Here is a 23,808-nt window from a genome sequence, read left to right on the forward strand (position 1 = left end):
CGCACGCACGCACGCACGCACGCACGCACGAACGAACGCACGTGCGCGCGTACACACACACACACACACAGACAAAACAAAACACACACATCTCCAAACTTCACATTGAAAACTCATTGTAGTTCCAAATGGTCTATTGTTCATCTCCTTTTACATCAGAAGAAACTTTTCTATGTTCTATAAAACTTGAACATAAATAATTATAGCTTTCTACATTCTTTTGTTTAGCATTTGTTGTCTTTGTGTAAGCTGTCACCTGTGTATCAATTGTTTTAAATCATAGTGTGTCCTTCATGCTCTAATTTCTGTCAGTTCAGCATTAGGACTGTCACTTGGTGCTAAAGATAACTGAAGTAAGTTGTCGTAAAAAGAAGAAACGAACAGTTGAATGATGAACATTGGGCTATTCCAGAAGAAATAAAACCTTTCTCCCCAAAGTATCTATATTCCAAAAGTCATATTTCTCTTTAAAAATCTAAATGGATTATAAAAAGTTTATATTTGAGGGATATTTCTATTTTTCATAAAATGTTTTTGAAGGTAAAGCAGATAATAAGGAAAATTAGTCTATAATTCATGAGATAATGCAAAATCTGTATATGAGTGAACCTATGTTTATTTTACATATTCTTCAGTGATTTTTAATAATTCCAAAGAGGAATCTAATAACTACCCTAACTCCATGATCATTTGGCAAGAGATCTTTTTATTGTGTGATGTGGGAACTAAGCCTGAATGTGAGCTCTGGAAATTACAAGGATATTCTGTAATCTTCCTAGAGAAATGATAGCACCCCTGTACCTAGTTTCACTCTCTTGAGGTTTGCTTCTATTTCCAGATGGAATATCCTCATTAATGTTTATAAAGGGCTGTGTGGTACTTAAATGAAAAAAACACCATGTGAGTGTAAAATATTCTTAAATGTCAATTTGACAAATGTTAATTTCTTATGTAATGAACTATTTTCAGCATCTTACCATTTATGATAAATGGAGGAAGAGAAGTTTGTGGATTGATGATATAGTAAATAGTGGAGAAAATGTGTTTCACTATGGCCACTTTTCCCAATCCACAGCCTCTGAATTACTGTGCACATGGGAATTTCTATTCTTTTAATTGTTTCAGGCTTGAAATAGGCACTTGGGGTCTCCTGTGTGTATATGGGAATAATAGTTGCAGAGCATTACTTTATGGCCCTTCCCCCAAGGTGTAATTGAAAATGGAAACTGTGCATTTTAAACAGCAGCACAAGTAAATAAAGAAACGTGGCTCTAATTTTAACAGGACAAAGTTCACGATCTGGTAAACTGCCTGTCTGTCTTAGGGTTTCAATTGCTGAGAAGAGACACCATGACCCTTACATTTAATTGGGGAGGCTTACACTTCAGAGGTTCAGTCCGTTGTCATCATGGTAGGAAGCATGGTGGCATGCAGGTAGACATAGTCTGAAGGCATCAAGAAGAGAGAGTGAGTTGCTGGACCTGACTTGAGCAATTGAAACCTCAAAACTCACTTCCAGTGACACACTTCTTCCAACAAGGTACAACCTACTCCAACAAAGCCACATCTCCGAATAGTGTCTTTCCCTATGGGCCCATGGGAAATATTTTCACTCACATCATTATACTATCACATGACTGTATTCGAGAGATGATAGGCAAATGACCAAACCATGAAAAGGAGAAAAGAAGGAACACAAAGTTTCTCTAACCATGAATGAAACCACTATAGACTCACAGATATTGTACAGTTTCCTATAGTCACCTAGAAGCTTTATTGCAAAAGTGATAAAAAAAAGACCACAGGATATGTGTTTGAGAGTCCTGGATACAAACCTATATGTTTGTTTGTTTGATTTTTGAGACAGGGTTTTTCTGTATTGTTTTGAGGCTATCCTGGAACTTGCTACATAGACCAGGCTGGTCTTGAACTCACATAGATCCACCTGCCTCTGCCTCCCGAATGCTGGGACTAAAGGCATGTGCCACCAATGCCCCGTAATAAAGATCAAACAACTTTTCAGAAGGTAGAATCTTTATAGACTTATTCTCTCCAATTTTGCTGAAAACACTTTTGTACAAGCTTAAAAGAGATTAGAACTCTTAGAATTTAATTGCACTGCCAATTCCTTCATGAAGAACAATTGAGGATGCTAAGAACCCTGCCTACCAAATCACTCTGACTATCTCTACGAAGAAATCATGTCAGAAGTAGAGTACCACCTTTTCTGATGGCATGTAGGTCTGAAACTTAACTTCCCAGCTGGGCTCTTCCTAGATTTTTGAACCACAAATCATGAGAAAACAAAAAGTACTTGCTTGCTTTTAAACCACTAGTCTGAAGTACTATACTACAAAACAATGCATTTGTAAAACAGATATTCCCCTCTTTTTAAATATTCTACAGCATTTGTGATGCTTCTGAAAGATGAAATTAGACCAAGACGCTAACATATTTTGGTAATGCAATCACAGAGCATAGCTTCTTCAGATAACAGTTTTATGTCATTACTGGCTGCTTCTCTAAGGAAAAGGAGAGTGGGAAAGCTTCGAGGGATAATGCGGGATTCTGCTTAGCCACACGGCCATTAAACGCGTAGGCTCTTTATTTCCTCTCAACAACAATTTGAGATGATCAAGTGCCTGCCATTAAATAATTGAAGGACAAAGGAAAATTTCACATGAACTAGACCCCTGCTTTAGCAGGAGGCGTTTTCCCCCTGGATGAACCGTCATTGCCACAACATCCATGGAGCCCCACTGAGGAGCAGCAGAAGGGATTGTCACTCCACTGATCCCAGGGATCCTCCTCTGAGAGAAACCCCTGGTGGTCTCCATAGTCTTTTTTTTTCAGGGAAGCTTTAATAGCCAAATACATTAGCAAGATCCCACGCAGCTGAAGCCTCGTTAATCTTCTCCAACACACCCTGGTATATCTGCCACTTTACCACAGTGCGTTAATGTAAGTAAAACCAAAACACACTTATCAGGACATTGTTGTAACCAGAGCAAGGGATGAAGAATGTGGGTGCATTTGAGTGACTGGTTTTCCGACCTGATTTATTAGTGTGGGCTTTTTCTTTCGGTTTCCTGACTTTAAACCTGACATTTGCTCAAACTGAAATGCGCTCCTTGAGAGTTTACCAAAAAGGGTGTTGTCTCTACCTAACTCGGTGTTAAAGTATATCAATGCTCTACTCTCCTCCTTTATCATTTCTAGTGGAATAAAGAGATTCCTCACCATTAAGTTTCCTATGAGCGAAGAAGACAAATGCTTGTTTCTTCTGTTACCATGGTTCCCTCTAAAAGCAGATAACATTTTTAAATGATGCACTCTGTTGGCATTTGTAGATTTGGGGATTTAAAAGACAGGTGACTCTGGTGTTTGTAATGACCATGGAAGCGTGTTCTGATTGCATCTGAAAAAGAGGCCATCAGTAATCCTGGAAATTTTAAGGTAGCTCAAATATTCCCAAGGTATTTAATTGGTTTCTATGGTGACAGTAGTAAAAATGTCCCCTGAACTTGCACATTTTGCTTTAAAATATCATGCTTAGATTTTGTAAACTAGATAATACAATCTTAATCATTAATCGATATCACATATTACCTGGTGTGTTTATACAATAATAGACATGTATTTTTCAGATATATATTATACACAGGATACATCTATTAGGAAAACAGCTACACCACAATGACTCTTACCAGCTTTAGCATCTGCTTCCTCAAGAGCTAGACTGAGGGGATGTATTTCTTTTGTTATCTATGCTATCATCTGGTCAAAGCTTTTTATGTCTGTTTCTGTTGTTTTTTTCTTACCCGTTTTCATGAGAAAGCGTAAAATCATTCATGGGAAGAAAAATGCTTAGAAGACAAGAAGGAAAGAAACCAGGCCATTGTGGGAATTCTGACAAGAGTAAAGACTGGGTATTTAGCTTTGTATTGATAATCCCGCTTCCTTTCTTCAGGAGTATCTTGCTTTGGATGAAATACCACGCCATAGCTAACACCTTGTTATTGAGTGTTCTCTAACCTTGTACCCACTCTTTTGTTGTCCCCTTGGTGTCTCAGTAGGCAACATCATTCCCCCCCTTATCCTTTCCTCCCTTTCTTCCTCCTCCTTCCTGCTCTCTTTTCTAGAAATCAACTAATTTCTTTCTTTCCTTCCTTCCTTCCTTCCACCCTTTATTAATTTCTTTCTTTCTTTTTTTCTTTCTTATTTCCTTCCTTCTTTCTTTCATCATAACATATACTTTAAATTTGCCATTCATTATGAGGTGACCCCATGTATGCTCACACAAATATAAGCATTGTGTGCCTTAGACTGCATTACTGCTATTTGTGTGACACTGAGCAAGGTACTTAATTGCCCTGAGCCTCATCTCCTTACATGTCAAATGGATGTAACAAGGTCTGTCAGAGATAGTATTAGTTTTAGGACAATTGACCTGAATACTTGTTTCCTGTTGTAGCATGGTGCCCCATGTGAAGTACGTGCTCAGTAAACAGCAACTTGTTTGTTGTCCCTGCCCTCATAGAGGCAAAAGAGGTGCCAAAATTGAGTGAGCTATACATCCAGAACACTACAGAGACACACGACAGAAAAATTTCAAATCCAGGAATATGGGCCCAAGTCTTACAACAATGACCCTTACTGTAGAGTATATGAAAGGGTTCCCAATTTTTCAGAGTATCAAGATCCTTTCCTAAAATCAACCTTTTTCTCTCTCAGGGTAGGGCATACATTCGTGATGGTTTGTGACAGACTCAGACTTAGTCTCTTCTTGAAGACAAGCCTCTACATGCTGGACCCTGCTCATCACTTTGCCTGTATATAAGCATACCTCTCCTTAATAGAGGGCCAGCATAATACCCAGCAGGGAGAGCAGAGCCTCACAGCGACTGACATGCTCTTCTAGAATTGGGATTCTGTAAGAGTCTCAAGGAAGAGGGTTGTGTACAGTTATCTCATGGGACCTAAACTAGAATGTCCTATATAATTCTATTCCCTGAATTGCCTTCCCAGGAGTGTATCATAGACCTTGTCATTTCTGGTGAACTTGCATATCTCTTGTGTATTCTAAGAGGTTTCATTATTAAGTTTGTATAGAAGGAATTCTTACTATTGTTACACGTAGTGAGAATGGGAAGGGTCTCCCAATATTCAATGAAGACACAGAGGAGGACTAAACTTGTGTGCTGCTTGAATTTTTTTCCTAAAAGTTTCAAATTTTACCAAAAGGAAAAAAATTGATAAAATAAACACACATTATAAACTTCAGAATATAATGCCAAAGTTTTCCAGCATCTTATCAGGTCACAAAGTAGAAGGCCTAGTACAACAATGCTGTCTTCATCTCTTAGCATTGAATCCCACTGTCTTGTATGAACAAATGAGGATGGCGCATTATGCAAGCTTCACTGGACTGAGAGAATGTAATGTAGGGCAAGTGGTTGTGTTGCCGCTGTTTTTCCACAGACTCTCTTCTATCAGAGCATATGTGGCTGAAGCTTTCTTCCTCTAATCATCTTCCTCTCCTTCTTTCACGATTATTTCAGCTTCGGTGACTTTTCTTTCTTTGGTCATTCTGGGATGGAATGTAACGTTCACCAATGCTGTCCTACAAAGAGCTGTCAACTGATAAACACTTACTGCCCTCACCTTCAGCTATTGAGGAGAATGGGGCTGATCCCACACTGGGAATAGGCAGTTTTTTCCACCCACATTGGTCAGCAAATTACTTCCTTGCTCTGATTACATTTTGCTTAATTTGTTTTTAATTTCCAGGCCAGAGGCTTGCAACTGGCCTCTTGTTTCATTTGTAGAGAAAATATTTGTGCTTGAACAAAACAGAGTGTTCACTGGCTGTCTTTACCACTTTGGTTATCTTCGGGGTCATTATGAAATTCATTTGTTATGCACCTGTGATGTGGCCATTTGGAGCAGAGCTAAGTCTTGAGAGAAGCAAGACTGGTATTACCAAGAAGAAACAGTATTACCACTGCTTGAGTCTAGCCTGCAAATGACAAACAGCAGACAAAGGAACAAACAAGTAATACATAATAAACAAACAATGCTCCTTGCATTAAGATCAAAGAAACGATAGAAAAATACATACCCATAAATGGTGATATTCTCCTTATTAGCCCTGCTTCACCTATGCAGGTGGATGGTCAAATTCCAAAGCAACATACCTGGGAGAATATTGTAAAACTATATTATAGTAGCATTTCTATGGCAACACGGACCACAGTAGATACCTGGAATGATCATAAAGCTATCTGCCAAGTTTTGAAATTATGTCATGGAGCCATATGGTGAATCTAGAGCAAAAAAGAAGATTAACAATACATTTAATTTTTTGACAAATTTTGTATATGTATGCATGTGTTTACGGACATGTACATTCCCGGGCACAGGTATGTCATTCAGAAAGTGTCATTGGGAATCAATTGTCTCCTTCCATTCAGGGATCAGCTTCATGTAGTCAAGCTTAATGGCAAACACTTTTACCCAATGAGCAATCTTGCTGGGCCACATTCAAGTTTTGACTACACTAAGCTCTCAGAGGGAATACTACCAAAATAAGAAAGAAGTGATGTATTTGAAATCTATAAATTGTATTTCATGTTCATTTGTCACCTCTAAGGAAAGCAAATAAAGTTTCTTCCTCTTTCTGAAGATGAATGATTGCTTATAGCTGGATTGCAGACGCCTGCGTTGCAGTTATTGACTTCCTATGGAAAACAATTCATCCACAGCTGCAGTCAGTGCCATGTCTGCACACCCTGCAAGGCATAGGTAAACAGGTGCTAATCACTCCGAGTCAATCCAAACAGAGAGTAATTACTCCTGTTCAGAGCAATCTCTTCCTCTTGTCTACCGTGCCCCTGTCCAAGCAGAGCAGCAGAGACTGTGAGAGCACTGAACTTCTATTACTGCAGAGACTCCTGGGTTATGTTCAGTAGAAGGCACATGCTAAATGATTCATCCATTCATTTGTGCATTCATCAATTTGTTCACAAAGGTATATAGACCTGCTATGGAATAAGCTTTGTCTCAGGTAGAGTGCGCTCCCCAGAGAGCTACTGTTGGGAGTGCAAAAAGATAGGATTCATGACTTTTGAAAAGTTCTCCTGAAAACCTATTTATCTCATTAGCCAGAATGAAGATTAAGCATACCACTCATCTGAAGACAAACGAGGGTTCAGAAGAGAGTAGAAAATCATCTTGACCTAGTTGAAAACAAGAATCATTGAAAAAGAAATGCAGTCTAAGGGAAAGATGGCTCAGTGGACAAACTGCTTGCTGCATGAGCATAAGGATCTGAGTTCAGAACCCTGGCTCTCACTCTAAAAGCTGAATTCAGCAATGTGTACCTGCATTACAACATTGGAAAGCAATGCCATGAGTATCCCAGAGGTTTGCAGCCCAGCCAGCCTGACCTAATTGGTCAATTCCAGGTTCAGTGTAAGACACTGCCTCAAAAAATAAAGTAGAGAACTATAGACACACTTACCATTGTTCTGTGGCCTCTTCTCTCTCTCTCTCTCTCTCTCTCTCTCTCTCTCTCTCTCTCACACACACACACACACACACACACACACTCTCACTTTCACTCTCTCTCTGTCTCTGTCTCTGTCTCTCTCTCTCTCACACACACACATACACATACACATACATACTCCACAAAAATAAATCTAGATAGATACATTGTTGGTGGAGGCTCTTTGTCATGACAGGTCCAACAGCCACCTTGCCAAATGAGCACACAGAGACTTCTATTAATTATTAAACTGGTGGCTGATGATTAGGGATTCTTATTAGCTAGGTCTATCTTAATTACTAACCCATAACTACCAATCTATGTATTTCTATATGGTCTTATCTTATCGGAGAATGCCTCGATGTCCTATCTTCCCAATTCCTCCATGGTGTCTCCTTCTGGTGCTTCTCTGCCTACTATCCCCAGAATTTTCCTCATTTCCTAGCCCCACCCATCTTCTTGCCTCTATTGGCAGAGTAGTGTTTTATTCATCAACCAATAAGAGAAAGATATATACAGAAGAACTTCCCCCATCAATACATAATTAAACAGGTAACAGATAAATGATTAAATAAATAAGTAAAAGTGAGAAATGCAATCTGATATTTTGGAAAATTATTCATTGGTTTGAATGTAACCATTTTGGAAATATTGACGTTTAGAACACTTTCTAGAGAAGACAGGACTTATTTTGGTTCAGCAATACCACCTATGTCAGAAGGCTGAATTATATTTATTATGTATTTTCTCATGTAAGGTAAACATTTTTCTCTGCAGATGTTGATTACTTAATTGCTTATTAATTTATTTAATTTTTGCAACTGACAAAATAGAAAGACAAATCTCAGTTCATTTGAGGTGAAACCATGAATGAATTTAAGGCCAAAATTAAAAGGTTTCCCTAATCATTTAGCAACTCTTTAAGGGTACACTACATTCCAATCATTATACTAAGTACACCCCAATTATATGAAGGCTATGATTAAAGAATTAAAATAATGTTGTGCATGTCCTTGTCCAAATTGTGCACTTGCTTGTATGATTGCAACTCTTTACAAAATTACACATACTGTAATTTTAAAGAATATGAATACAAATCAGACTTCATGATATAGTATCGGGCTATGGATCAATAAATCTAAGTGAAAATGCATATTAAGATCTCATTAAATTGTTAGGATGATTAAAACTGAAGTGGGTAAACAAAGATAGATGCATACTAACCTGTTTGTTTGGTGATGTGGTACAGACTTGCTGGCTTTATGGGGGGGTCACCTACCCTTCTGACAATTCCAGCATGCAAATTCCCAAATAAAAGGCTTCACGGGAATACTAAAGAGGGAAGATGGGCTTCAATCTGCTTATTTTCGTTTTGGCAGGGGTAAAAACAAGATAACAAATATCCATGTATTAAAAATTATCTGGAATATTTCAGCCTATCTCTAGTGCTATAGAGATAATACATAATTTCGTACAGGCTGGTGAATTTAGAGTATGCATATATATTAAACTAGCTTTGGTAAGCAATAAATAATTTGAGTTTCTTTTGTTAAACATTAAGGAAAGCAGGGTGCAAAATAAGAAGACAGAGCTTAATCCAGTTAACCAGGAACTGGGAAAAGAGAAAGTGGGAACAGCATTACCTGTCTAGGGAAAATGATGAGTGTAAAGCAGGGTCTCTTCATAATACCACAAAAATAACTTCCTGGCAGTAGGACAAAAGGTTGTTAAACATTACTGTTAATTGTGGTTAGGGACACAAGGCAGTATGATCATTTGATGGCATATTTGTTTTTGAAATATGACAGTCTTTTTATGCCCTAATAAATATGAAATCACCTGGAAATATTTCTGTCCATCTAGGAGCCATCTAAATATCTTGTTTATAGCATAAACTAGATTTCAGTGAAACCATGTGAGTTTGTACTTAGCAAATTACCTGACAACCTCACATCAGTCATCAAACTGAGGAAGCTGTCTGGTGAACACGAGGTAGACAAACTCATAGCTTCCATCAGAATATATGGACAGCAGGCAGTGTTTCATGCTCTGTGGAAGACATTTCACTATATGTTTCCCAGCTTTCTCTCTTATCTGGGGTGCCACTGACATCCACCGCATTCCTCTCAAACCTTTTGTCTTCTCCAAGAAGAATGACAAAACTTTGTTTATCCTGAATAACAGGGACAGAATCCAGCAGTGTGACTGTTATGCACTCTTGTGTCATGTGTGGTGGCATCATATCACTTTCAAAGGTGACATGAACTATTATGAAGTTTCAAAATGAGGGCCTCCAAACTGAGAGGGAGTGTGTGTTTGTCTAGTCTTCTGGCCCTTTATATCCTAATTCAATATATAGCCCTCTCTTCGTTCCTCTCTTCCTTCCTTCCTTCTCTCCTTCCTTCCTTCCTTTCTTCTCTCCTTCCTCCTTCCCTCCCTCCTTTCCTGTTTCCTCCTTCTCTCCCTCCTTCTCCCAACCCTTCCTTCCTCCATCCCTTCCTTGCTTACTGATAAATCCAGGCTGCAGTGATCTTTCATCCCATACCCATCCATTGAGCACATCTTTCATACTGAACCAGACTCAGAGAGTACCAATTAATAAGTTGACAGGGAAGGCGTCGATGGGTAGCATTAAGGCAGGCTGTCTGCAAATGCTAGGTGCACACTTTGATGCAGCCAAGGAGACCTATAGAGAGTTAGGAATGAGGTACTTCATCACATATTCCTAGAGGCAGAAAATGAGAGAAAACAAGGGTTTCTCAAGGCAGCTCATTCATCTTGTTTCTAGTGCGGTAGTTCAGAATGCTATGGACAAGGGTAGGCATCCCAATGAGAGTGTGAAACAAGCACCTGAAGCTATGAGTTTACACAGATCTATATAGCCCATGGGTGAAAGATGGAGAAGCACGCCCAGCTATGCTTTCTATGGAGCTTGCATGCATATCTTGGCAAACTGTTCTAAACGTATTTCTAAGTCAACATGAGTGCTTTTAAAAAGTACCCTCTTTCCTGTCTTCTTCACTTTCTCCTTCCCCTCCTTCCTTCCTTTCCTTCCTCCCTCCATTTCTCCCTTCCTCACTCCCTCCTTTCCTTCCATTCATTCATTCATTCATTTATTTGGCAGATATTTATTGAGTGCATAATACATGTTTGGCTTAGTCTAGTTTCTGGGATTATACCTGTGAGCAAAAGATATTCCCTGACCCTTGTAAAACTTATGTTATAGTAAAATGGACACAGAAAGAAGCAAAATAAATGAATAAATGACATAGTAGAAGAGAAAGTGAAAAATGGCCATGGAGTTAAAAAAAAATATGTTCAGAAAGTTTTCAAAGGCCCAGACTTTGACTCAAGGCTCATAGACTCAAGCCAAAGGCAGAATGACAGAGTACTGTTGATGGGAAACAGGAGTTAGAGGCGGGAAAGAAAAGAATAGGGTCTGTGCTCATTTGTCTTCCTTTCCTACACAGAGAACAACCGGGCTGGTACATCTACTTCCCCTAGGTGGGGTGTGAACAAGTTACATCATGAGGAGGGGATAGGATCAAGGGGAAGGAGGAAAGTTTCAGGTTAAGAAAAAAAGCTTTGTATGTGGGGAGACGGCTCTACAGGTTAATGCCAGGCCTGCTTATGTGAGTTCAGTGCTCAGACCCGCATGGTAGAATGAGAGAACCAAAACCTACCAGTGGTCCTCCGACTGCCACCTCTGCGCTGCAGCACATGCATGGATGCTCAGAAGTAAGCATGTAAATAAATACAATTTTTGTTTTAAAAAAATAAAAGAAGAATTGCTGAAAAAATAAAGAAAACAGTTTCTCCTAAAAAGTCCTGTGAATGGGAAGAGAGTACGGTCTTCCGATTTCATCTCCTTTTCCTGACCAGTTCCTCTGTGTTCTTCAAATAAAACAAAGGGTTTTGTGTCATTGGCTACAATAGGAGACCAAGCACTGTAGAGTGCAGTTCCTTATCTGCTTGACCACTGTCTGCCTGCTCTTTTGGGCTTCTTGAGTCAACGTGGTAGTTCAGTGTCAAACACTGATGTTTAAGCCTCGCTTTCTGTTGTTTCACTGCAGATTATGTTACTCACAGACCCGGAGATTGAAAGCAGTTTGTTGATCAGCTCAGATGAAGGTGCGACCTATCAAAAGTATCGGCTGAACTTTTACATCCAGAGTTTGCTTTTCCATCCGAAGCAAGAAGACTGGATCCTGGCATACAGTCAAGACCAAAAGGTAAGCACACTTACCTTGCTTGACAGAGTGGTGCATGGCTGCCAGGGATAGTCTGTGAGTGTCATCTCAGTGATCACTTCTTTTTCTTTTTTCTTATGTGCGGTAGCCTGAACTCAGTGCCAATGAGAACATCTCAGGTTTTTTGTAGCTATGCAAACACATGAGAAAGCGTAAAAATGAAAGCTGAGATACCACGTGAGATAGTGTAGAGGGATTACGTGTAGCTTGGATGCCATGTTTGCCACCTGTCCATCAAATAAGTGAACTAGTTATTTTTTTGCAGGTGAACTTTCCAAGGGATTGATAATAGTACGAGACTCCTCATCTTTTAGGTTGAAATGTTGGCTTAGAGAAAATGACATCAAGCATTAATTCATGAGTACTTAGATGATTTCTATAGATCTGATTTAATCTAACAATGAAAAAGACAGGGAACTCAGGGATGCACAACAAAAGTGGCTGCAAAAGGTATATGAACTTAATAAGCAAATTTCAAAAGATAAAGGGTTAATGACCTTTTATGTCTTATAATCTCTAGAGATTATAAGGAATTACTCCAGTAGAACAAAGATACGACAGATTTCTGCTGTTACAGAGCTCACTTTTTCCCTTAGACAGAGTAAGAAGTATCTCATAAGTACTTATATAAAGTTCGAAAAGTAATGTTTACATAGTAGAATTTTCGCTGAAAACAGAAAGTTGGTGAAGTTCACTGTAATACACACAGGCTTGTGGAAGCTGGTCTTTGTTTTCATGGAATGGCCTAATGGCAAATGTTTAAAGCCTTTGAAAAGTTGAATCAGGCTTGACGTATTCTGGGTCATGGGTTCTAGGGTTAAGCATTAGAAATGTAAGGATGTAAGGATGAGTTGAGATTATGTGAGGGTCTAGACCAAAGCTTTATTTAATGAGCACAGGATTAAATCCTTTGCTTTCAGTGCTTAGGAATCCTAATCAATCTTTATATAATGTGAACAATTCAAAATTGTCATAAGAAAAAATTTGATTGTTCTCATGTGTGAATGTTGTAGGGACAACAGAAAAGAAATTTTGTGTGAAATTTCGTGGGAGTCTCACTTTTGATGGTGATATTTGGAAGTGAACATAAATAGTCTTTCCCTGTTTTGTCAAGAGAGAATTAAGAATAAACCAGTTATGTGGTAGAACTAGACAATCTGATGATGTGTGTAGGGAATTGAAAAGACCTCAGTGTCTCAAGACTTACATCAAGGTATGAGGAGCAGAGCGTTATCTGGAAGGGGAGTGGCATGCCACTGTCAGACCCCCAAGTGGAGGTCAATGACACCGGTATCAGAGTTATGGCAATCATTTGCAAACCATGGAATTTTTAGAACTTGTAAGAGGCAGCTCTGGGCACCAAGGAGAGCTCCATGTTGGCATTGGTTGGCCAGCATCTGTGAAAGTAAGGAAAGAGGAACATTTGTTGTTGTGTATAAGTATTGTTCATCAGTTTTTCTCTGTGACAGCTGCTAGTGCTGCTGTTGCCAAGCTTTCAGCTAAGATCTTAGCCCCAGAGCAAGCTTTCCATCTGCTGGATGTAGTCTCATGTCAAACTCAGGCAAACATAAAGGAACTGACTCTTATGAAACACCATGGTGAGGGACTGGCGTCTACACAGCTTATCTAAGAGTAGGATCCTACTCCCTCCCTCTTCCCTTACTTCCTATCTTCTTTGTACTTTAGGGCATTCTTTCCTTCTTCTAAACATACAGGGATTTTGGTTTTTGTATTTTCCCGACATTGATTTTTTTTTCTCCCTCTACTTCAAGAAATAAGACTTTTAAGACCCTGAAAAGAGAATCTGGATTCGTGGTTTGAAGAATGCCCAAAAGGTCTGAGATGCTTTTTGTGCTTCATACTGTGTGCACAAACACCTCGTGGACATTTTGATATAGGAGTTAGAAGGCACTCAAAGACTTCTGTTGATCACATATTTTTTTTCTTATGGGAGTAAAGTGGAGTTTTACTGGACACAAGTTCAATGGAAATTTTAAACATAAATAGCAGATATTTAGTCTTAGAGGAAATATTTATGCTCAAATGTCCTCCTCAGCATTAAGAGGATTAAACTGTTTTCATGGCTTCCGACATTTCTTTTTCTTAGATGGCAAAATCTATTGAGCATATTTAATATCTCAGTGGTTTTTTTCATCAATTTTTTTCAAAGATAAACTGAATGGAGAAAAAGAAAATAATGATTTTGAATGGATGTTTTTGAGGATTTTTCTATATAGGTATGGAGGGACAGAAGTCTTCAGATATGCCATTTTCAAGCTGCAACACCAAAAAAAGCCAGTGACATGATTTGGTCTATGTCTGAATTGTTGAGAACTAGGTAAAAGTTGGAGGAGTATCCTTTGTGTTGATCCTATTCCAAGCTCAACAGCTTGAGAAATAGGGATGTTGATATTTTGCAACCCTAGGAGATAGATGTTTCATCTCAAAAGAGAGAAGAGCAAATTCATACCCCAAACCTTGCAAGTGATGAGACTTTCCTATCCCCACTGGAGAGGGCAAATTTCCAACAGAAGATTTTAGGCTGAAAGTCTCGATTTTCGGCTGAAAGTCTCGTCTCCTACAGACCCCCAAAAATAGGCTTACATTTTTGTTTCCAATATGCCATTTAAAGAGAAATGTAACTGTGGGAAGCAGAGTAGAGCTGAGGATTTATTCAATGAGGCCAAATTGGTAAGGGAACCAAATAAATGGGTCCAGTGACCCCAAATTTGATACAGATACTGAATTTAGGTTTACACAGGAGAAGATGTAGAACAAGAGGAAGGAGATATGCAGAGTTAAGCATAGTCATGGTGTGGGCCATTTAATCACTGTTTCAGTTCTAATTCAGCAAGGTGGTTATGGAAATCCCTTCTTCCTGTTGTCACATGGGATCAGTATGGCTCTGAGGATGTCACTTCTGATTTCTGTTGCAGCCTCATCATAATGGATAACAACTACCCTCACTGAGAGGAAACTGTGTGTCCCTTTAAGACCTGCTCTTCTTGGAATTCACAGTGACTACAAGTTTATGATTTTGACTTACCTGACCCTCAGCCTTGAAGGAGAATGAGATAGTTAGACAAACACTCCTTGAGATATTAACATGCCTGTGTTCAGAAGTTAACAGCTCATCCACAGTAGAAGAGAGACACAAAATGAAGGCAAAGATGTCAGAGTAATCTTGTTTTGGTTAGTCTGTCCTGTGTTTATTTACTTATTTGTGTATGTGTGTGCATGTACATACCATCACAGGTGTGTGGATGTCAGAGGACAAATTCTAGGTTTTGCTTCTCTTCTTTCCTCAAATTGAACTTGGGTGATCAGGTTTGGTGACAAGAATTTACCTTTATCTTCACCTGATAGGCTGGCCAGTAATTTATTTTATTCAATTTATTTTTAGGTAATCTTTTCGAATATCATAGGCTTCCAGGTACCTGTTTCAGATCTTCCCGGACCACTGCTTTGAATGCTAATGTGTTCTAGAAACACTGTAATGGATGTATCCACAGATAATGTTTCCCAGCTATCTCATTCCTTAGAACAGACTGATCTGCACATAAAGTTAATATGGTTCCATGGATAATGCTCTACTGAATGGTCAAGTGCCTTTTTATTTTTTCAAATGTTGAGTCAGCATTTTATTAAACCAATTTGAGAGACAAATCTTTAAAGTGTACAAGAGGGGTATTCCACAGCAGTTCCCTCTTTTTGTCTAATCAAAAAAGGATTTAACTTTAACATGTAAGATTATATGCAACAAAACTGTTATCAAGTAAGAATTACAGTTACAATATCCAGTCTATTTGTATTTGTGGCTTTCTAAGTACCCCACAAATTATCATGCGGAGAAAAGATGCAAATTCAAGATATTAGGGAAGTAGTCTGAATTCTTAGAAAGTCCATGTTGAAACCGGACAAGATTCCTCAGCTTGTCATGGGTCTATGAGGTGATGTACCCTTGGAAAACCCTTTAGTTTCTAGACCAGTATCACATTTTAGTCATTAGATTTCTGTGAAAATGTATGGAAGCCCTGTCCCTTAAATATCTTCTTACATTCGATCACTGTAGGCAACATGGAGAAACTCATCCCTTTACTATATGGTGGGCTGAGAATGCTGCTCGTTTATGTTCCCTTTGTTTATTTCTGCAGCTAAAGGAGAAAGAGCATGTGTCCACTTCTTTGTGTTTGAAAACAGGACAGACAGGAGAATGGACATGCATTCCCTTACTTCATTCCTGGTTTCCCCCGACTTTCTTTCCTTAATACAGGAAGCCTCCCAAGGAAGCCTTGGCAGCAGGCTGAGGCTGCCAGATTACATCTTTATTTTAATTTGGCAATAAACTAGTGTACAAACTGTGCTATAAAACATTGCCTCCAACGGCATCTCTCAGTCTGTCTTAAACACCTCACTAAACATGATGTGTTGGGAAACATTTGAAATGAGAGAAAACAAAGAGCAGATGTGACTGTAAGAAAAAAAAAAAAGAGAGAAAGAGGACCAGGAGCAATCCAGGGAAATTTGCACATACCTCAGTCACATGAGCACACCAGGTACTGGGCTCTTTTCTCTGTGAGGGCTTATGTTGCAAGAGTCATTTGCTAAGGGGACGCTGACCCATCGTGGTGCCATAGAGCCAACATGAATGCTTCCAGGACTTAGCTACTGAATAGCATTTTTTGGGAGGCTCCTGCCCTCTTCACATGCCTGGCAAAGACTCCTTTTACAGGCAGTTGCGGAAAGGGACTTCCTACCACTGACCTTTCATTCAGTTCAAGAAGCTTCCTGGCTCTCCCTTCTCTGTACACATTCAAATTCTCCTAAACCATGGACTCCCTTCCTACTCAGATGGGCAAGTAGCGAAAATGAACACAGCAGGCAGGGCCTGGTCAGTGTTCATGCGGGGAGCAGGTGTCGATTCACAGAGGTCCAGGCAGCATGCAGCCTCCACCTCTGCCTTGCTTCACAGGATGATGGGGCCAATGGCTAGACCTCCTGGCTATTCCCAAGAAGCAACCAGGCTTCATTTGTCATATTAAATACATACTTTAAAATTTATACATGTCTACAGGTAACTCAGAAATCTTTAAGATGTGTGTTATGGTGGATAAAGAAACTCTATCAACTACCCTGAATTACTCCCTAAGCTTCTTTCTATTTCTTCTTTTTCCTTTCATTTTCTTTTATTTCTGTAACATTTATTTAGATGTAAATTTTTATGATTTTTAAACATTAGAATGGAAAGGGGGATCACTTGGGAAGAAGGGGAGGACCAGTGGGACTATTGAGAAAAGAGGGAGTAACAATAAATTGAATAGAAGCAAAGTCTTGTCTATGCATATATGAAAATGTCATAATGAAACCGATTATTTTGTACAATTAACATGTGCTCATACACAAAATTTGCATTCAAATGACTGATCCATTCTGTAGATGAAAGACAAAGCTTTTAAGGCAGCTTTGAGGCACATAAGTTATTTTTTCTAGAACATTCATAAGTTTATAGTGTACCTGTTTTGCTTTTATCGATTTTAAGTTTAATATATAAAATAATGGGTTTATAATTGCATTGTCAGACAAATGTGTCATTGTACTTTGTCTCAGATACGTCCTGTCCCATTGCTTTATCCAGTATCCCCTCCCTCACTCTCCCTGATTCTCTCTCTTCCCCAGTCAGTCCCATCTTCTGCTCTCTTACAACATGCTGCCCTTATGGAGAGGAACAGCCACTCCTTACAACCAGTGGAGTCCCTTCCTTAAGTTGCGAAGCCAGCACATAGCATCCCCAAGGTGGGGTGTGCCAACAGGACTAGCATCTTTCATTGGGGCCTTATTCTAGTATTTCCACTAACTTACACTCAGAGCCTTTCCCCCTCGATGTGCCATAAGGACAAGGGATTCCCTTTGTTCTGTGCAGTGCTCTTGGATCTCCTACTCACCATCCCCCGGTGCTAGTGTCTGAGGTTACTAAAGGATATTTCACCTGAAATACATCTCAGGGCATATGTCTATAGAACCAAGAAAGAGCCTTTATTATTTGCAACACCCTATTTCTTGCTTGCCTTGGTATCTTTCCTGGTTTGAGTGAGAGAACTTGGAAAACTCAGCCCTAAATGGAATGTCTCCATCAAATCCCTCCCCTCAGTGCTCAAGAAACCCTGTGGAAGTGACTATGGAAAGGGATTAAAAGCTATAGGAGAAGGAGGACACAAATTAAAAAAAAAAAACCTCTACATCAACGTGTGAAAAGCTCACAGGAACTCATGCAGTGAATCAGCATGCATAGGAACTCCACAGGTCTGCATAAGAGCATCTGCACATATGCATGACTTTTGGGGTTTTAGTGTTTTTATGGGATTCCAGAGTATGCTAACCAGTGGCTCTCTGACTCTTGTGCCTTCTCTTGGGCTCTTTTCCTTTTGTTAGTTTGCCTTTTCTAATTTCATTGTGATAATATTTGCTTTATATTATATTTTATTTTGTCATTTTTAAATAAATGAATTAATGTATAAAAACTTAGCTACCAGAGTAAAAGGTTAACAACTGAACTGTCACTTACACCTTCTGGAAGAGAGAAAGCCAGTTTCCTCCAATAGAGTGACACTGGATATATCAACCATTCCAGGACAGACTTCATGGTCAAGAGTAATTGACCAAGATGTAATGCACTCCACGTTTGTGTTGTTGTTGTTGTTTTTGTTTTGTTTGGTTTTTTTGTGAGTGTATGGTTTTATTTAGTTACAGTTTCATGGGTTTTTTGTTTGTTTATTTGCTTGTTTGTATATACACAATGCCCAGGTAAACCCCATGCAGGTCCCTGGTTGTAGGTTCAGTCTCTGTGAGTCCCTATGAGTAAAGGTCAGTTGATTCTGTGTGTTTTCTTGTGGTGTCCTTGACCTCTCTGTGTCATACAGTCATTTCGCTCCCTTCTTCTACCAGATTCCCTGAACTCTACCTAATGTTTGACTGTGGGTCTCCATCTGTTTCTATCAGTTACTGACTGAAGCCTCTCTTATTGGCTTGGCACCAATCTGGTCAGAGGAGATGGCTAGTTCATTCTAAGCATCTGTTATTGTTAGAAGTCTTAGCTGAGACCATCCATGTAGATTCATCGGAGAATACTTTGGGCTTGGTTTTTAACCTGACCCCAAAATGTTCCCATTTCCAGTAGTCTCTTTCGGTACTCTCCCACTCCACCCCCAACCTGATCCCTCAGTGTTCCCATTCCCACCCATCTTCAGGGTACTCATGTAATCTCTTCTACTTTCCCTCCCCAGAGAGATCCGGGTACTCCTTCCCCATAAGCCCTCCTTTTACCCTATTCTCTGGGTCTATAGATTGTATCATTGCTGTCCTTTATTTTACAGCTAATATCTACTTTTATTTGTTTCCATTTTCCTGTAAATGTCATGATTTCTGCATCACTTGTTTTGAAAGTGTAACAGCCAGAAATCCACATAGTAATATGTAGGATACCTGCATCATTCCCAACCTCTTCTAGGTGCAGAAGAATCACAATAAGAGAGCATAGGAGATCCTAATTCTATACATTGGCTGCACTTTTAACATTTGATTTTAGAGAGAGGAAGCAGGCCGTTGGTAACATAACAGAAATGCTAAACATTAGCAGTTGACATTCTATATGTATGGAGATTGACTTTTAACTTAAAATCAGGTGTCAATAGAAAAGGAAAAATGTACTTGCAATCTGTTTGATAGGCAATGACATAATTTTAGTTACTCTCACAAAGGGCTATTTAAAGAATGACTTTAAGTCTCCATATCTTCAGGTTTTATTTGTGTATGTAGTGTGTGTGTGTGTGTGTGTGTGTGTGTGTGTGTGTGTGTGTGTGTTATGTGTTATGTGTCTGTGTATACCTGAAGTTGACATCTGGTTTTTTGCTCTCTAATTCATTCTTTATGGCAGGTCCTGAAGCCTCTCAGTTCTGGCTAGTCTAGCTCTCCAGCTTGCTCTGGGTACCCTCTCTCTTTGACTCCCAAGTACTGAGACTCTGAGCACCTGCTAGAATTCTCTGCTTTTTTGTAGGTGCTGGGGATAAAACCTCAGGTTGTCATGCTTCTGCCACAGGCACTTTCTTCACTCAGCTATCTACCCAGCTCCAAACGTTTTTACAATCCCTTAAAAATTAAATATTCACATCATTTCCCCACTTCTCATAATGTAAGGATAATACTTATTATGACTGTCTCAAGTACTATGCCTTTTCTGGGAAATACTGACTACTTGATAGGAGAATGGCTGAGCTTTTGGCATTTCAGGAGTCTTGGTCATAAAGTTTTCTCAACATTGATGAGCAATAGAAGAAGCAGGTAGATGCCAGGTCCTGTGCTGGCTGGATCATGAATGTCAGTAGGACCACTCAACTCTGTTATTTCTCCAGCCCCAAAAGTGAAAGCAATAATGCCAGAACCTGTCTTGCGGAATTCGTTGAAGATGCAAAGATAACATAAAAATTAACACCAAGTCTGGCACATAGCAAGCATCGCCTCTCTGACAGATCCAGGGAGTTATAACTAAAATTAGTCACAGGCAGAACCTTCCTCAGACAAACTTCTTTCCAGTGTGTGAGGTGTTAACAGTTCTCCTTGGTGAATGCCCCTTTCGTCAATCAGTGAACGGAACCATGCAACTAGAATGAATAGAACCCAGATGAAGGGTACAAGGGCGCTTGGGAAACATTACTGATGATAATAACATTAAGCAATTAAATATTAAAGTATTGCTATTCACTTTAATTCCTATTTAACACAGTGGGCAGTCTCTTAGTGTCAAAAGCATAAGGTGAAGATAAAAGACAAATGGGACTTGAACACAATAACAAGTTTTCCAATGATTTCTGTAGAAATACTTTAAAAACCTGATATTTGTCTAACGCCATTGCGTTTACTGGGGATGGTGCTTTAAGTAAAAGGACACCTGCTTTTTTTCTAAGAAGTAAGTTGTGTGTGATATACCATGCTTTTTTGGCAGGAATTTCATGTGCTTGAAATTTCCCAATGTCAGAGCTGATTTCTAATCTCACGAATATGTAAACAGTTTAAGAATCCAAGTTAAAAACTGGCAATTAGGGTGGAAACCAGGGAGCTCAGTAAATGTCAACCCTGATCCTTGCTTAGAAAACAAATTCTCAAGCTGAAATGCCATCATATGCAAACAAGGATGGCCTATGTCCAATGAGGATACCTTGTTTAACATGTTGTATCATCATTCGCAATTGCTACCCAGAACAGTTTGATTTATCTGTTCCTGAGGATTTGAAAGAAATTGACCACAGGAAGAAACAGAAATGGAAATTTCTAAGCAGTTAATTGGAATTAATATTTGAGTAGATACCATCATCCTATTTAGTGCCAAATGGGCTTTGAAATAGAGGCAATATTTTGCTACTTTTGAATCAGTTCTTATCTGTCCTATGTAACTCTTACTCATCTTTAAGACCCTTTGATCTACAAATTCCATTTCTATGTCTCTGTCTCTATCTGCCTCTCTGTCTTTCTGTCTCACTCTGTGTCTCTCTGTCTCTCTCTCCGTCTCTATCTCTGTCTCTCTCTTTCTCTGTCTCTCTCTTTGTGTGTGTGTGTGTGTGTGTGTTTTAAGTACCTTCAGATCTCAGTGCATAGCAAATATCTCCAAAACACAATAACCAATGGCCACACACTGACCTTTCCTTCCTTGCCAGCTCTATTTCCCCATGTCTAATCCCCAGTCCTCAGAGTGTCAGTCCCAAGCATGGGATCTTTGACAGATTTCAGCGACAGTGGAGGAATGACCAGTGACAGATTTGATAAATCCTGCCACAGGAGAGATTGATGGAGCCTGCAGCATGTGTCATCATTTCCCCTCACTCTTCATCAAAAACTCCTGACTGCTCCTCCTCAGTGCTCTGCTCCTTTAACTTTGCTGATATTTGGATCCAGTCCCCAGTAGCTTCCCCAAAGTTATTATGTGATGGCACTGACTTGTCAGACTCCATCTGTAGCTCCAGTTCCCATCTTGTGTTAATTTGTGCATCCCGTAACAACAGACCTCTTGAGGGTGACCAAAGAGTAGCAATACCACTCTTAACTTCTCTGCTCTTTTTATTTTCCTAGCATGACCCATTTTCCTGAAGCACTCCCTTCTGCTAGCATCCTCAATGCATAGCAACATTAATTGCCTTCTAAAGTCCACCTTAAAAGATTTTATAAATTAAAAATTTCCCTCCTAAATAAGCTACCCTCGTGCTCTGAGTAAATGCATAATGCTTTGTTTTTTGGTGACCCAGAAGATTAGTCTATTTTGGAGAAATATCTGCTCAGGTAGGTTGGTGAAGGAGTTTGAGGTAGTTGAGTTTCTCTCCCTGGAGATACTCCGTATCACCAAGCTTAGGTTAAGTTTCTCCAGTATCAGTGATATCTTGTGGATGGGATTTATGCACTTCAGGTTTTGGGTTGCTCCTAGGCTTAGTTCAGAACCTTCTGTCACCGTTACTTATCCATGAAGTCTGGTTCTCCAGATGGACTCCTTTTGCTCCTGATAAATATGGTAGAAAAAAAGAGCTTTATATTTGCAACAACTCCAGTCTGACATCAGGAATTTATCTCAAGTCCTTGAGGTACCATCTCTTTCTCGCTGAAGAACAGTGAGAACTGGAGAGCCAAGAGGTATAATAGTGTTTCAAACCAGCGCCAACACAGGGGCAGTATTGGGATGAAGCAAATGATTAGAATCTGCAGGCTTTTCTTTCAGCCTTCTCTACAAGTGCAATTTGCAAACCCCCTGCCTCCCACACACTGAGGGAATAGAAGGAAAGAGAAGTGAATCCCTGAAAAAGAGTCCTCTGCAGGAAGCATGCCACCAACTTAAGCCCCTGGTGTGAAACAAGTCCAGGAAACTGCCCCGGACTATGAATGTCACTCTAAGAGGTTCCTGGTGAACGGTATCTAATACCATTCGGTCAAAGTCTTAAAAAATGTTATCACAACTCACAGCTTCTCTGGGATTGTCTTTGTACCACTTTCTATGAAACTGGTGTCCTCCCACCACTTTCATCGTGACAAAGGGCCATCCCAAATGTGAACTTGTCTGTTCATCTTAAAGGGAAGAAAGCCTCATCCAATTTAGGAACACTGAAACATATCCCAGGACAGTGAGAGCTGCAAACATTTATGCAAGAAAGCTGAATTTCCCTTCTACCAACTGAGAGGAATCCCTTGATCTTGATTGAACCAATAAGAAGCATGAGAAATGATGTGAGAAAGTGCCCGTATCCTCTTCTTCTCCAGCCACGTTGTTGTGTGTGTTAGGGAGCCATTGTAAAGCCAGTGCACCTGATTCCTTCTCATGGGCTAGCTCTCATGTCCTCCTGTGGCCGTCTACTCATGACTCTTTTCCATCATCCAACTTATGGCTCCTGGGGCTTAGAAGGGATGACTCTGTAGGTACCTGAGAGTTAGCTCTAGATCACAAGAAAACTAGCGCCCAGTGCTGCTGCCTTGCATCCTCTCCACTCCAACAACAGATGAACACAAGCAACCCAATGTGAGAATTCTTCCCCCTAGACCCTCAGAAGAGGAGTGTGACAGGAAAGACAAGTGTTGACAGCCCCAGACCAGCTGACAGTAAACCTTGAGCATGGAGAAACGATAAGTTTCTGATCATTAAGTTATGTTTGCTAAAGCAGGGACGTGATCTCAGATACTGTATAGTGATGTTAGAAAATGGTTTTCTGCCTGGCATTCTTAGTTAACCAGACCCTCTCCCTACTGCCTATATGCATTTCTGCTCCTTCCATTCTTCTCCCATATTTCATTTCAGACAGTGTTAGTAGAGTCAAGTCAAAGACCATATAAGCACTATACCCGAGTCCACAACGGAGGGTTAGTAGATGAGCATTGCCCTCCTAAAAGCAGTGCAAATCCACTTCTTTTCTCTTCCAAATCCCCGCTCCCTCTTTTTTTTTTTCTGGGGGCTTGGCATCTTTGGAGAAAGCAGCTGCTGTTTTC

General features: G+C 39.7%; 1 protein-coding gene across 7 annotated transcripts in view; it reads left to right on the forward strand.

Moving 5' to 3' along the window:
* Sorcs1 (sortilin related VPS10 domain containing receptor 1) overlaps positions 1-23,808 on the forward strand; it is a 520,023-nt gene that overhangs the window by 316,492 nt on the left and 179,723 nt on the right. For all 7 annotated transcript variants that reach the window (XM_040743123.1, XM_005063476.4, XM_005063473.4 and 4 more), the window contains exon 4: positions 11,623-11,781. In XM_040743123.1, the coding sequence (XP_040599057.1) occupies positions 11,623-11,781 (159 nt within the window). The remainder of the gene's footprint in view (positions 1-11,622; positions 11,782-23,808) is intronic.

This window comes from Mesocricetus auratus, unplaced genomic scaffold (assembly GCF_017639785.1).
Source record: "Mesocricetus auratus isolate SY011 unplaced genomic scaffold, BCM_Maur_2.0 Super-Scaffold_4256, whole genome shotgun sequence".
Lineage (NCBI taxonomy): Eukaryota > Metazoa > Chordata > Mammalia > Rodentia > Cricetidae > Mesocricetus > Mesocricetus auratus.